Source organism: Rattus norvegicus, chromosome 5, assembly GCF_021556685.1.
Source record: "Rattus norvegicus strain SHRSP/BbbUtx chromosome 5, alternate assembly SHRSP_T2T, whole genome shotgun sequence".
NCBI classification, from domain to species: domain Eukaryota; kingdom Metazoa; phylum Chordata; class Mammalia; order Rodentia; family Muridae; genus Rattus; species Rattus norvegicus.
This window is the reverse complement of record NC_141538.1, coordinates 82,292,001-82,306,617: the sequence shown is the minus strand read 5'-3', so window position 1 is coordinate 82,306,617 and position 14,617 is coordinate 82,292,001. Positions and strand designations below refer to the sequence as shown.

General features: G+C 51.7%; 1 protein-coding gene and 1 long non-coding RNA gene across 9 annotated transcripts; one reads left to right on the top strand and one right to left on the bottom strand.

Moving 5' to 3' along the window:
- Positions 1–2,302: 2,302 nt before the first annotated feature.
- Positions 2,303–4,978, bottom strand: LOC148005845 (uncharacterized). Its single transcript, XR_015620252.1, has 3 exons — positions 4,545–4,978; positions 4,111–4,204; positions 2,303–2,892 (listed from the first exon to the last, which is right to left on the bottom strand). It is a non-coding gene; the product is annotated as an uncharacterized LOC148005845 (long non-coding RNA).
- On the top strand, positions 4,948–11,754 carry Kif12 (kinesin family member 12). 8 transcript variants are annotated; one of them, XR_015619708.1, is made up of 19 exons: positions 4,948–5,241; positions 5,335–5,400; positions 5,490–5,568; positions 5,965–6,092; positions 6,183–6,258; positions 6,667–6,801; positions 6,890–7,025; positions 7,626–7,717; positions 7,896–8,052; positions 8,613–8,731; positions 8,825–8,936; positions 9,348–9,450; positions 9,537–9,627; positions 9,775–9,861; positions 10,146–10,230; positions 10,304–10,402; positions 10,892–10,992; positions 11,071–11,189; positions 11,428–11,754. XR_015619708.1 is itself a non-coding variant. In XM_087548987.1 (19 exons), the coding sequence occupies exons 1-19, from the start codon at positions 5,216–5,218 to the stop codon at positions 11,565–11,567; spliced, it is 1,947 nt and encodes a 648-aa protein (XP_087405113.1). In that variant the 5' UTR covers positions 4,948–5,215; the 3' UTR covers positions 11,568–11,754. The 8 variants fall into 8 exon arrangements, 6 of the variants coding, with proteins under 6 accessions (XP_087405113.1, XP_087405116.1, XP_087405115.1 ...); XR_015619707.1 differs by having other exon boundaries at positions 10,889–10,992; XM_087548987.1 differs by having other exon boundaries at positions 8,825–8,929; positions 10,889–10,992.
- Positions 11,755–14,617: the final 2,863 nt, after the last annotated feature.

Below are 14,617 nucleotides of genomic sequence, written 5' to 3'. Positions count from 1 at the left end.
TGTGCAGGGGCCTGACAAAGTGCCTTTCTGGCCAGTCCCAAGGCCATGCTGGGACAGTGCTCTGCCGCCCTCTAGTGAGGCCTGCCGCCACCGGGAACACTAGAGCTTCCCTCTGCTTCTCCCTCCATGAAGGGAATACAGGGAACTGGGGAGGGAGGGCACAGAGCCAGCCCTAGCTGTGAGGGAGCAGTTAGCAGCACACCCAAGGGGCAGCTGTCAGGGAGGGGCTGCACCTTCAGCTCTCTGGGATGATTAACCACAGGCTGCAAAGGATGGCACTGGTGGGGACATCAATGGCGGTGATGGGCGCAGTGACTAAGTGATGAGGGACCGCTGGTGCGCTGATGAAGGTGTGAGAATGAAGGGCAATATGGGGAATGGAAATGGTGGCTGATGTAACTCTCAAGCTGCTAGAATGCTCTTGGCAACACTTGTTGGTGTGTGTGTGTGTGTGTGTGTGTGTGTGTGTGTGTGTGTGTGTGTGTGTGTGAACTGTCTTGAATCTTTGCCTACTCCCAATATCAAAAGGGATTATCTAGGTTTTCCTGTAAACCTGGCTCTAATGCATCTCACACTAATGTGGGTAGTGTAGGAGATGGTAACGTGGATGCCCTACCGTGTGTCTAGCCAACAGACCCTGCCCGATATGCTGAAATGAATCAGTTCCTCTGTCATAAATCAGAAGCTCATGCTTACGGGTGACCCCCTGGGGGCTCTGCTGTTCCGTTCATCTGTCCTTGCACGGACACCACACTGAATAACGGTAACTTTACCCGCAGCATGCTGTTTTATTCTGCTCTATTTTGCTATGATACGAGTGGAACTTGGGCCCTTTCACGGGTTAAACCAGGGCTCTGCCACTGAGCTATATCCACAACCCCTGAGTCAGGCTGAGGCAGGGGCTCACTAAGTTACCCAGACAGATTTTGAACTTGTGATCCTCCCACCTCGGCCTCTCCGGTAGCTGGGATTAGAGGCCTGTGCCTGCCATGGTACTTGGGGATATATGTTCTCTGGCTTTGTTCTTCTTCACACTGCATTGAAGACTCTTGTTCTTGGCATTTTCACATGACCTCAGCGCAGCTTGTCAGTTTTTCCTATGTCCCCATAGGAGCATTGATCACAACGGACCCGAATCTTCATTATGCCAGTCGGCAGGGGTGTGGGCTCTCCTAACTCATAAGCACCGGCTCCCCTTTCATATTTGTGTCATCTTTGCACATTTCTCATCAAATTTGTCTTTAAAAAATAGATCTTAGTATGTAACCCAGGGGGACCTCTGGTTCTCCTGCCTCAGTCACAGGAGTCTCGGGATTACAGGTGCGAATGTCTGCATGGCTCTAAGAGGCTGATTTTCCAAGGGTTGACATTTTAGCCTCTGGGTATATGTTTTATATGACATTAACACACAATATGTGTGTTCATCCATTTTCCATTACTGTATTGAAATATCTAGGACTGGATATTGTATGGGGAGAGGATAGAGGCTGGAGACGGGGCTCAGTGGATAACAGTACTTTCTCTGCAGGTTTGAGGTTCTGAATTCAAACCCCCAGCACTCATGCAAAAGCCACACATGCTGCATTTGCCTGTATTCCTAGAATTGGGAGGAGAAAGGTTTCCTTTGTAGGGAGGTTTTCAATTGCAAATCCACCTCGTTTAACAGATATACAATGACACAGATGTCTACTCATTTCCCCTAACTATTTTACTAAGTGAGTGTCTAAACAGATTTGTCTGCAAATTTATGATCAGGGCCAAGTTCAGCTTATTAGCATAAAGGCATTTATGGGGGTGTCTTATTCTTTAATGTCTATAATACTCACAGTTAAGTCCCCCTTTTGTTTCTGATATTGCTTGTTCTTGTGCTCTTGCTTATCTTTCTTTGTATTAATTAGCTTGGCATTTATGTGAGTTAATGGTCTCATCCAAAAGCCAGCTCTTGCCTTTTTCTCAAGATGGCGTCCAAAGCAGAAGAGGAAGTGAGTCCAGCCCCTCGTCTTCTCTTCCAGCTTCTGGTGGGGGAAGTGACACATTCCCCTGCCTCCTCATTGCAGTGCTTTCCGTGTTAGTAGTAAAACTGGGCTCACCTAAAATGGAGTCCAATTGGCTGATTCTAAAAAAAATGTGCTTTTTCATCATTTTCTATTGTGTGTGTCCTTGGAGGCCTGAAGAGGGGTTCAATCCACCAGAGCTAGTTATGGGCAGTCGTGAGCTGCCCGATACAGGTGTTAGGAATTGAGCTTTGATCCTCTGTGAGAGCAAGGACCTGCTTTTAACTGCTCAGTCATCTCTCCAGTCCTCTCATTATTATTTTTTTATTTAATCTTTTTTTTACAGTCCAGACTTTATCCCCCTCCTGGTCCCTCTGACTGTTCTATATTCTATACCTCCTCCCTTTGTCTCCATGAGCATGTCCGCACCCCCACTCCCTCCCCACCAGATCTCCCCACTCCCTGGGGCTTCCAGTCTCTTGAGGGTTAGGTGCATCTTCTCTGCCTGACGCCAGACCAGGGAGTCCCCTGCTGTACTTGTGCTGGGGGCCTCACATCAGCTGGTGTAGCTGCCTGTTTGCTGGCTCAATGTCTGAGAGATCTCAGGGGTCCAGGTTAGTTGAGACTGCTGGTCCTCCTACAGGGTCACCCTTCTCCTCAGCTTCTTTCTCTAATTCAACCACAGGGGTCAGCAGCTTCTGTCCATTGGTTGGGTGCAAATATCTGCATCTGACTCTTTCAGCTGCTTGTTGGGTCTTTTGGAGGGCAGGTCTCTGGTACACGTCTTTGTTGGCACTTGTGCTGTGTGCCAGCTATGCAGTACATCGGTTTCTGCTCTTAGCTGTGCAATTTCCGTCCTCCTTTTTTTCTTGGCTGATTATGCTGTCCTTCCACCTACCTGAGATGAAAACAAGGATCACTGGTCTTGTTTGCCTTCTATTTTTGCATTTATTTATTTATTTATTTATTTGCTTCTGTGTGCGTTTTTTGGGCAGGGGTGCATGTATTCTGTAGTGCATGTGTGGTCAGAGGGCATCTTGTGAGAGTCTCATCCCTCCTTCCACTATACAGCTCCCAAGGACCAAACTTAGATCTTCAGTCTTAGCCTTAAGTACCTTTGCTCACCAAACCATTTTCCCAGCTCAGATGATTTATCCAAACAGTTACTTTAAAGCCATATTGTATGTATAGCAATATAACATACATATTAAATAACACTACATTAATATGATTTAATACAATTTTAAACAACTATTTTTGGAGTCAGGGTCTCATTATGTAGCCCTGGCTAGCCTAGAAGTTGTCGTGTAGATCAGGCTGGTCTTAAACTGTCAGATATTGGCCTGCCTCTGCCACACACCCCTTACGTTATTTCTGTTCCTCTAGAAAACCCCGATGTGCGTGCCATCTATGACCATGGACTTGTCTATTTCTCCTCTGTGTGGCTGCAACAGAGTCAGCCACAGGATAGAGGAAAGTGCCTGCAGAGTGAGGGCAAGCAAGCAGGCAAAAAGCAAACTTTCCTTCTCCCATGTCCTTTGCTCTGGGCTGCCAACAGAAGGTATTACCCATATTTGGGAGGGGGTGTCTTCTCATTTCAAATAATAAGCTCAAAAGAATCCCTTACATGAGTGCCCAGATAATTTTGTTTTGGACAATTCTGATGAAAATTAACTATTGTATAGGTTATTGTGGATTCCAGGCTGACCTTGAACTTGCTACATAGCTAAGGATGACCTTACATTTCTGATGCCTGCCTCTACCTCCAGAGTATTGGGACTTCAGGCAGGTGCCTAGTTTTGTGGTATTGGGGACTGAATTTAGGGCTTCGTTCATTCTAGGCATTCTGACAGGAGAGTTAGATCTTCTCTTGTCCTTAGTAGAAGGCAAGACTGACACCTGATTGTCCCCTGACCTCCACATTTGTGGCATGGCATGCCCATGCACATGTGCATGCATGCATGCACGCGCATACACACACACACACACACACACACACACACAGAGAGAGAGACAGAGACAGAGACAGATGAAGAAAGAGAGATAGAGACAGAGAGACAGAGAGACACAGACAGGCAGAGAGAAGAAGACAGTAGGTCTTTACAGTTATACTTACCCCTCTTAATACTCTGCATGATTCTATTCAAGGTCTGACCCTTCTCATCACCTCCACCGTTAACCCGGAGTAGAAGTCTCAGACTTAGAGTGCCCTGTGACAGACATTGCTCATGATGCCTTCTGTAGTCTCTTCTGTTCCTCTCCTCTTGCTAACTCAACAATGGCAACCTGTCAGTTCTCAGTTGGTGACCCTGAGTGCCTTCCTGGTTCTCTGAGGAGTGAGTTCATAGGATGCAGCCCTCACTAACCCAGCACACCTCTCCAGGCCCCATCTTTGCACCTCTTCCCAACCTTACTGAACTGTGTGCTTCACTTGGGGGTCCCCACCTGCCCTCTCACTCCATGCACCCCCAGCGACAAGCCTCTGTGCTTCCCCAAGGACTCCATACCCTTGGGCTATTCCCACTCAACAGCAACAATAGGCAGGCTTACTTAGGTCTTATCCGGCCTGGGGTCACCCAGGAGACTGGCAGGGGAAAATGGTGGTCCTGCAGAAATCTCTGCTGCTGTTGCTGCTCTGGTGATCCAGGCCAACGGAGTTAAACAACACACCGGCTTTGGATTAGCCTTGACTTGGCAGAGGCAGGTGCACCAATGTTTAACCAGATGTTGGGAAGCTGATGTCAGCTCAACCCAGAGGCCAACCAGCCAGCCAGGTTTCCTGTGGTCCTCCACTTCCTGGGCTCTGTGCTAAGGAAAGGCTGAGCTATTGAGAGAGGGAGGGTGTGTGCCAGAAGAGCCTCCATATTTCTCGGGCTCTATGGCCTTAGCTGAGCCCTTCCCATCCCTGATTTATGTCTTTGAGATGAAGGAAGATGGTCTGGGTAATCCTTTATACTTCTCCAGAGGAGACTGGCCAAAGCAAGGGATCCTTGAACTCCAGAACCCCCCTAAAATAGAATGCCCTGGCATGGAACTTCCCCACCTCACGGGTAGGGTGGGTAAATCTTTAACTTGCCAGCTCTGGGCAGGCTGCAGTCTTTCTGGATGACTGGCAGTGGGAGACTGAGGAGGGGGATGTATGTAAGGTGTGTCTGGACAGTCTTGCTGTGGTGACTGGGAGGCATATTGGAAAGGGAAAGGAATCGTGTGCAGTACAAGACATGGAGGAACGTGGGTCTCCCGATGGGTAAGTACAACTTGTCTGAGGTTAGGGATCCCTTGAAGCTCGCCCAGAGGACAGCAACTAAGGGCAGGGATGGTAACTCTCATGTGGCCACAGGGACCCTGCACGGAACCTGGAGCAAGGGCCAGAAGGATCAGAAACCCCTATTCAAGTGGTGCTCAGGTAAGTATGGGTTGGCTAGGAGGTACCCGGGCCAGGAAGGGATGAAAAGCACCATCTGGATAGACCATCTGGCATCTCTTGGGTGCCAGGGTGCGTCCCATGAGCACAGTGGAGCTGCGTAGAGGGGAGCAGAGTGCACTGCACTGCTCGGGGACCCGGACGCTGCAGGTGAGAAGTCTTTCCAATCCCGCAACCTGTGGAGAACCTGTGGAGGTGACTCCGGGGTCCAACTGGAGCAACTTTGCCTTTGGACCCCTCTCTCCTCCCCTACAGAGTGTCCATCCCTTTTTAGATGGTCCGGCCTCCCCAGGACGTGCTCTCCCACCCTAGAATGTTCCATCCCTCCTAGATACTCCCTCAATTCAGAGTGCCTGCCTTTCCTAATGCCCCACCCCTACACAGTGCTTTGCTAATTCCAGAGGGTTCCCCATCCACGACCCCCAGGTGCTCGGTTTACTCCAACAGCCCTTTCTTCAGAGTGCCCCACTCTCCTGAAAATGGCCCTCCCTGTCCAGGGTCCCTGGCCCTGCATGGTGCCTTACCCCTACTCCATCCTCTTTCTAGGTGAGCCCTCCGGGTGGGGGCCCCGACGTGGCGTTCCGCTTCGGTGCCGTACTGGACGGGGCGCGCACACAGGAGGACGTGTTCAGAGCTTGCGGTGTGAAGCGCCTGGGCGAGCTGGCGCTGCGTGGGTGAGTGATGCGTGGGCTGAGCAGGACTTGGATTCTTACACTGACTGGACACCTGAAGCCCGGGCCCAGCCACGCCCTTGTTGCCCACAGTTTCTCCTGCACCGTCTTCACTTTTGGCCAGACTGGTTCCGGGAAAACCTACACTCTGACTGGACCTCCTCCTCAGGTGGGCAACCTGGTGAAGCCAGGTTGTGGGTGAGACTCCAGGGTGGAAGGAGCGTGGATAATGCAGCCCCACCCCACTGTTTCACAGACCTGGTATCTGAGGAACAAAGGCAAGGGCTTGCACAGTTTGGGACATTTGTATTCTAATTTGAGCAGCTTCACTTACTTGCTTTTAGCTAATTTGTCCATTGGATAGTGCGGGTGAACTGCGGACTGTGAGATTTCAATAAGATAGTGCCGGGATGCGTGGCATGATTTGTGGAGCATATAGTGCTCTGCAAAGAGGTTGGCCCGTACCGTATGCTGCTGCTGCTGCTGCTGCTGCTGCTGCTGCTGCTGCTGCTGCTGCTGCTGCTGCTGCTGCTGCTGCTTAGGCTCCTGCTGCAGCCCCAGCTGTCTTTGCCCCCAGGCAGAAGGGGTGCCCGTGCCCCCCAGCCTTGCTGGCATTATGCAGAGGACCTTCACCTGGCTATTAGATCGCATGCAGCACCTGGATTCTCCAGTCACCCTCCGAGCCTCCTACCTGGAGATCTACAATGAGCAGGTAAGCTAATGGCAGTCTAAGGAGCAGAAGGAGACAGGGGACCATCGTCAAAGGGCTATGAGCCTGCTTCTGCTCTCTCCCCTCCCAGGTTCAGGACTTGCTGAGTCAGGGGTCTCCCCGGCCTCTGCCTGTTAGGTGGTCCAAGGCACGAGGCTTCTATGTGGAACAGCTTCGGTTGGTGGAGTGTGGCAGTCTGGAAGCTTTGATGGAACTATTGCAGATGGGTAGGCCCTTTGTGGGTAAGGATTCCTTAACCCGCTCTGAAGCTCCCTGGACCTAGGCTGCTGGAACTGGCTCTTAAAGGGAGATTCTTGAGGCAGAGAAGGACCAGCAAAGCAGCAATTCGAAGACATGGCAAGGGTGGGCCACACGCTGGTTGTCTTGCCTTCGGGGCTGCCTGTTCGAGCCTCTCACTCCTCTTGGTTTTAACCTTCCACCCTTGCAGAGCCTAAGAGAAATGGTCACATCCCAACCTAGCTTGTCTATAAGGTCACGATTCCAGCCTTAGTTCCTCATTTGAGCATTTACTTAGAACCCTCCTAGCGGAGGCACTGGGGACACTAGGCCACTGGATCTGGCCCCAGCATTCCACTTCTCTACTGATCTGTGTTCATTTCTGTCTTTCCGCACAGGAGAGGTGCTTCTCTGGTGTTCTTTTGCTCCCTTCTCCCATACTCCTTGCGCCTGGCAGCACCAAAGCTGCTGTCCTTCAGCCCCTGAGCCAGCCCTTCTTGCTTCTGTCCTGATACCTGTCTGGCATTCTTGCTCCTTGGGGGATGCCCTTTCTTCCTAGATGGTACAGCCCCTGGCGTCCTCTTCCACAGGTCTCAGCCGTCGCCGGAGCTCCTCGCATACCTTGAACCAGGCCTCCAGCAGAAGCCATGCCCTGCTCACACTCCACATCAGCCGCCCAACTGTGAGTGCCTAGCCCGTGGAAGGGCTGGCTCAGGGATCCCCATCAAGACTCCGCCTTTGCATGTTATAAAACGACTTGCAACTTCTGGGTGTGTGGGGAGGAAACCTTTGACCTTGAGACACTGTGACTTTGATGGAGACAGTCCCATCCAAGTTCCCATCACGCCCCGGTTCACCAGTCTCAGCAGGTACCTCCTGTGGACCTTGGGGAGCCCCCTGTTGGAGGAAAGCTGTGCTTCGTGGACCTTGCAGGCAGTGAGAAGGTGGCAGCCACGGGGTCCAGAGGGCAGCTGATGCTTGAGGCCAATAGCATTAACCGCAGCCTATTGGCACTGGGTAAGCCCTGGAGGCCTGCTGGTCTGAGGTTTGGGTCTCTGATGTGGAACCATTGTTACAATAGGGAGACCACAGGACTTGGGTTGCAGATGAGGGCTAGAGTTCTGGCATCAAGTCCGAGGCTGACTTTTCTCCTCTGGTAGACGGTTACCAGTCTACATTCTAATGTCAGCATCATTACAAATGACCCTTGTATTCCCAGAAGATGGGCACAGTACAGGGAAGGGAATGGGTCTGTGTATCCAACTTCATGACTGGTCCTAGGTCCCTAGGGAGCGAGCTTCAGCACCCGCCTATGGTGTGGCAGCTGCTGTTGACATCCCTTGCTGGAGGTCTCTCAAGTCTCTGCTGAATATTGGGAATTGAGTGGACAGCATGTCTGTGCCTTCAGAGAGCCCAGTTTGCTGCTAGACACCAATATGAAAGCATTGGATGGGGCTAGGGTTTCGCCAGCCTGGTAGGGCTTCGCCAGCCTGGTAGGGCTTCCTGCTCTGCAGCAGCCCAGCTAGGAGACTTTGCTCACACAGTGCAATCTCTCTGGGCCTTTCTCTTCCCACCAGGCCACTGCATCTCCCTGCTGTTGGACCCACAGAGGAAGCAGAGCCACATCCCCTTCCGGGACAGCAAGCTCACCAAATTGCTGGCAGACTCACTTGGGGGCCGTGGGGTCACGCTCATGGTATCCGATGGATGGGGAACCTGGTAGAGGGTCTGAGCCCTAAGGAAAGGTTTTTGTTTTTCCATATAAGCACTCAGGGGCGGTTCTCTCTAGGTTGCCTGCGTATCCCCTTCAGCACAGTGCCTTCCCGAGACCCTCAGCACTCTGCGATACGCAAGCCGAGCTCAGCGGATCACCACCCGGCCACAGGGTCCCAAGGTGGGAGGTAACAGCCAGCCAGAGCCAGTTGCCATCCTGGTTGGAATCTAGGATTGGATCAGAGTTGGAATTCTGGGAATGATATCATGACTGATATCAGGGTCATAACCAAGGGTCTATGTCACAGTTAGAGTCTGGGCAGACCTAGGGTGGAGACTGCGTGGGCTATCATCCAAATCTATTCAGAGTCCCAGCTGGTCAGGTCTAATATGGGGTCTGATATGTGATCAATTTGGGGATCACAATATAAGTCAAGGCTGGGGCAGAACTGAGATAGGGCTTGGATTCAAGTGCAGTTCTAACTGAATCCCTTCAGGATGACACATTAAGGACGAGGTGTGACCTGGGCCAGCATGTAAAGATGGCAAGTGAAGCCTATATAATCATAAAATGTGGCCTTGGGCTTCTTCTTTGGTAGTCCCCTGCAGTAAAGCCACCCCAGCAAGTAGAGGCCGAGCTGCTACAGCTCCAAGAGGAGAATCGTTGCCTGCGGCTCCAGTTGGATCAAATGTACACTAAGGGTATGATCTTCCCGAGGGAGGGCCAGGAAGGGGTGAGGATAGAGTCTGGGTGGCTTTGAGTCCAACGCTGTTCTGCTTGCCTGCAGCACCGAGAGTCCACGGAGCCCGGGTGGCCTGGGCCCAGCGGAACCTCTATGGGATGCTGCAGGAGTTCATGCTGGAGAATGAGAAGCTCAGGTAAAGCAAGGTTGGGCTAGCCTGGGGACTCTCTCCCTACTCTTTCCTGCTCATCTGCTTTGGCTAAGATATGACTTACCTATGCCGGTCTCTCTGCTTCCTCATGGTGTTGGTCCTACCTCCCATCACCTGCCTGCTCTCCATTAGGAAGGAAATGAGACAGCTTCGGAGTAGCCGGGACCTGGCCCAGGCAGAGCAGCATGTCCTGGCCCAGCAGATCCATGAACTGGAGAGGTGAGTGTAGCCATTGGGAAGGCCTGGGATGGGGAAGCTGGCAGAGGAGACTTTGCAGAACAAATGAGAGTCAAGCTTTTACGTCTGCTCGTTGGCTTCAGCTTCTGGCACTGCCACCTCCTGGCTGCACGTGTCACCCTGAGCTAGTCATTTGACCACTGACTGCTGAGCCCCTCTTCTGGGAGATGGGGTCTTGGCTTGGCTGCCTTGCTGATAAGGGGATGAGTTCATAGAGAGGCGTCCAGGTTGGGGACTGAAGACTCAGACCCTGCTCTTATTCCCAGGCGCCTCCTTTTGGCTTGCTCCCTTCCCCAGCAGACCTCTGCCACCGTGTGCCCCTGCAGGATGACTCCAGCTGCCTCCTGCCATGTGAGTCTCACTGATCACTCTGGGTTGTGGGAGCAAGCTAGAGTGTCATAGAGTCAATGAAATGCTCTTTCAGGTACTGCCACCCCTCTGCTACTGCTATCACCTCTGTCCTCTGTGCCGAGTGTCCTTGACCCACTGGGCCTGCCCATGGAGAGAATGCCATGCACCACAGGTAGGAAGAGTACTGAAGACATTGATCCCGGGCTCAGCAGTCCTGGTGATTCCAGGGCTCTGGACAGGGGCGCAGGAGTAAAGGCAGACGCTGAGTCCCTCTCTCTGCCCAGGGCGTGGAATGCCTGTGTGCCTGGCCTCCAGCCCAACCTCCTTTTAGGAAGTTCATTCACTGTCTCATTCACACAAGTTCATTCACTTCTGTATTTGTTTCCTCATCCGTTCGCTCATTCCTTATGGAAGCTTCCCTAAGTCAGCCTAAACTTTGGGCCTGCCTCTGTTTTGGTCTCTGCCTTCAAGGAACTCCCAATCCCTGGAGGAGACATTCCAAGAACCACCTGTAGCCCACAGAGGAAATGAGAGACCCACCTCTGTCCTGCAGTCCTTATCATTTTGTACAATGGGGCATGGCTAGGCTCAGCATGGAGGAAATGGTACCCAGACACGAAAGCCTGAGGTCACCCAGCATGAGCCTTGGTCTTTTCAGCAGGTGCTGGAGCCTGAGGCCCCAGGCCACATATCTCCATCTGTGCGGCCCCCACCCTGGGCACCTCCAACAAGCCCAGGCTCTGCCAAGCCCCCACAAGAGAGGTGGGCCAAACCTGGGTATTGAAGTGGGAATGGGGGGCCTGGAGCCAGTAGGCTCATTCTTCCTCCACATCTGTCTAGGAACCATAGTGACTGGACACAGACACGAGTCCTGGCAGAGATGCTGATGGGAGAGGAAGTGGTACCCTCTGCACCACCCCTGCCTGCAGGGCCCTCAAACATGCCACAAGTGCTAAGAGGTGAAAATTACGAGTTGATGTTTTTTGTGCCATGGGGTTCCCATCTTGAATCAGGGCAGGAGATGATTTTTAAGGACTTTCTAGTTCCCAGACTTGGACTCCCATGGCAGAGTCCTTTCCCCTAGTCCTGATCTCTACTGGAGCCTGAAAACTTGAGTCAAGGCTTTCACAGAAGATCCTGGGCCTCAGTCAGCCAGTCAACCTTGGGGTGCAGGCCTTAAGTCTCATTGTTCTTTAGGAGGATCTGGGATCCCAAACCAGACCCCAAGACTGGAAACCCTCACACACCAGATCAACAGCTCCCTGAACCCCAGCCAGAGACAACCACAGCCCAGCGAGGACACACAGAGCCCTGGCCAAGGCCTCTCTTCTTATTAAAGATTGCCAGACTGGCTGTGCCCACTGGGTCTCCATCTCTCTGTCTGTGAACTGGAAAGAAAAGTTGCTGGACAGAGCTGGGGAATCCTAGGGAGGTTCAGGGCCCCTGACCCCAGACCTGAGGCTGGGTTCACAATATGCTGTAAGTGGGTGGGGAAATCTGAATAAAGAGAGGCATGAGTCCTAACCTAGTAAGCCTTGTGCTCTGGGTGACCGTCTAGGTGGCTGTCACTTTCATGGAGAGTAGTTATTGAGGTGAAAGCTGCAGAAGCCAAAAGACCCCAGGGTGCTCTAGCTGCTTCCAGAGTTTGGGTTGTGTCAAAGCTTAGAGGAGCCATGAATGTCTGTTGGGAAGTCCCCATCTTAGATGTGTGACGTGGTCACGTTGGCCCCATGAGCGGCAGAAGCAGCATGCTAGCAGAGATTCTTGGCTTGCAGCATTTATGCCTGGCATCCAGTCAGGCCTCTTTTGGGATCTGAGCCTTCGTAGTGGTCAGGGCTCCAAGCAGACAGCCCTCAGCCACAGGCCTGCAGGAGTCTTAGGGGAGCGAAGCTGGTTAGAGAGCTCCAGGTAACACCCGAGAGTCTGGTCCTGTTGGAGGGATGTTGGCCTGGAGACCTCCTGTCTCCACTGTGGATACCAGGACTGGTTTTTCCACCATTCTTCCTGGTTCAAGACCAAGTGGAGAAAGATTTAGGATTCTCTCATCCAACATTCTAAAAGGAAGCTCAAAGCATATTCCCTTCAGGAAATAAGGACAAAAAGATAAAACTAGGGTGTATGGAGACCCCTCTGAATGTGTCGTATGTCTTAGGCCTTTCTACATTTCCCTGTGACTCCCAAGTCTGTGTAGGGAAGATTCCAGAAGCTGGGACTAACTACTTCAGCTCAGGCTGCAGCCCCCAGGAAGTGGATGTTGAGAAGCGTGACTCGGGAGTGGACATTAGGGGTATTCAGCAGAGGTCAGGATTTCCTGAGAAGGTTAAGGTTGAAGGAGACTCCAGAGACATGGTGATGACCAGGTACAGGTAGGCAGAGCAGGCTTAGCCACTCAGGTTTCTGTCACTTCTTCACAAGCAGTCCTGGGCAGCTCGGCTGCTCTGAGCCCAGGTTACCTTCTGTCCCAATAGTTCTTTTACATGACATTTAGGGAGAAGAAATCCATGAATTTAGAAAAAAAATGTGACAAGAGGCTGCTTCTCTTGCCAAACTTTTGGTCAAAAGGAACTTACGGTCACATGACAGTTTGATAGAATAGTCCTGACTGAGGAGATAACTCTGTTGGTAAAGTGCTTGCTACGCAAACATAAAGACCTGTGTTCAATCCCTAGAGAGCGAGCGCACGCGCACACATGCACACATACATGCACGTATGCACACACAGATGAAGGTGGGAGTCTGGTTAAATGGCTCCTCATTGAAAGGCACTGACTGCCAAACCTGTTAACCTGAGTTCAATCCCTAGGAGCTACATGTGGAAAGAGAACTATCTTCAAATGTCTTCTGATCTTCAGTTGAGTAACACAGCTCCTCCAGAAGACTGAAAACACACACACACACACACTCTCACACACACTCACACACACACACACAGAGTCACACACACTCACACACTCAAACATACACACACAGAGTCACACACTCACTGACACACACACGCTCACACACACTCACCCACTCACTCACTCACTCACTCACTCACTCACTCACTCACATACACGGTGTAATAACTAAATAAAAACACAGGTGCAGTGGCATATGCTTATAAGCCCAGGACTGAAGAGACAGAACAGGAGGCTCTCCAGTGCTCTCTAGTCAGTCAGTCTAGCCTAGTCAGTAAGTTCCAGGCCAGTGAGAGGCTGTGTCTCATAAACAGAAGGCAGAGGGTGCCAGAGAAATTATACCTGAGGTTGACCTCTGGCCTCCACATGCATGTGCACATATGTGCACACATTCCCACAAACTACTCAACAGAAACATGGAACCTGCCTGCAGTGTGTGTTGCTCTCACAGAACACACGCAGTGCCAAGGAGCTCTGCCTGGGCAGGTGTGTGGTTCTCAGTGCAGGGTTCTAGAAACGCCTTGACAGGTGATGCTTATGCAGAGACTTGAAGGGAGAGGGGATCCCAGTTGGCAGTATAAGGTCCCCTCCCCAATTCCGACATTTTCACATCACCGTGTCAGTGGCTCTGCAGATTCCTGCTCCTCCTTGGACTCCAGATCCCCTATCTCACTGCCTGATGCATAGCCCTGCTTGTTGGGAGGTCTTTGGCCTCAGGCAGGAAAGACCCTGGCACTGATGTGAGAGCCTTTCCCAGCTGCCTTGGGAGTGAGAGGAAGGATGGGGACCATCTAGGGGCGACCCTGTCCCCAGCTGCCTCATTAGCATTTGAAGGATCCTCTTCAGCCAGGCAGGTTCCTAGTTCCAGCTCCTGATCTCACCTCAACAAAACACCGGACCTCCCTCCCCTAAGATACATGGGGCCTGCTGACCTCTGCTGCCCTTGGGGGCCCAGAGCTATGTTCACCCTTCCCTCTGCACCCCTTTCAGGATGGCTGCTTCCCCCCAAGCTCTGGGGGACTTCATACCCATGTGGCCCTTACTGAGAACTACAGACCCAGTGGCTCTTCTAGAATCCTAAAAGCCACGGACGCTGTAACACAGACTGCTGGAATTTAGGGGCAAAACATTGGCTCCCAAGTGTTTAAAAAGCTGTCAAAAGAAGGCTGCCAGTGTCTCAGAACTTTGGAATTGAGGGAGACTCTTGGCATTTCCCAGAAACCCAATTCTTTCAACTTCTATGGACTTTTAAAATATACTGAAGTCGGAAGAGGTCCAGTGGAAAGGAGCCGCTCACTAGAGCTCTGATGACCATTCATGAGACTCTAGAATGATGACCCATCCGGAGAGACCTGGAGAGCTAGAACAATTTCTGAACAAGTCTTCCAGACCCTTGGGGACCTCATCTTTAGCCAGGGCATTGTTGGGTGTGTGGCAGAAGCCACAGACAGCTGTAGGATGGCACAAGTTTCAGGAAGTCACTTCAG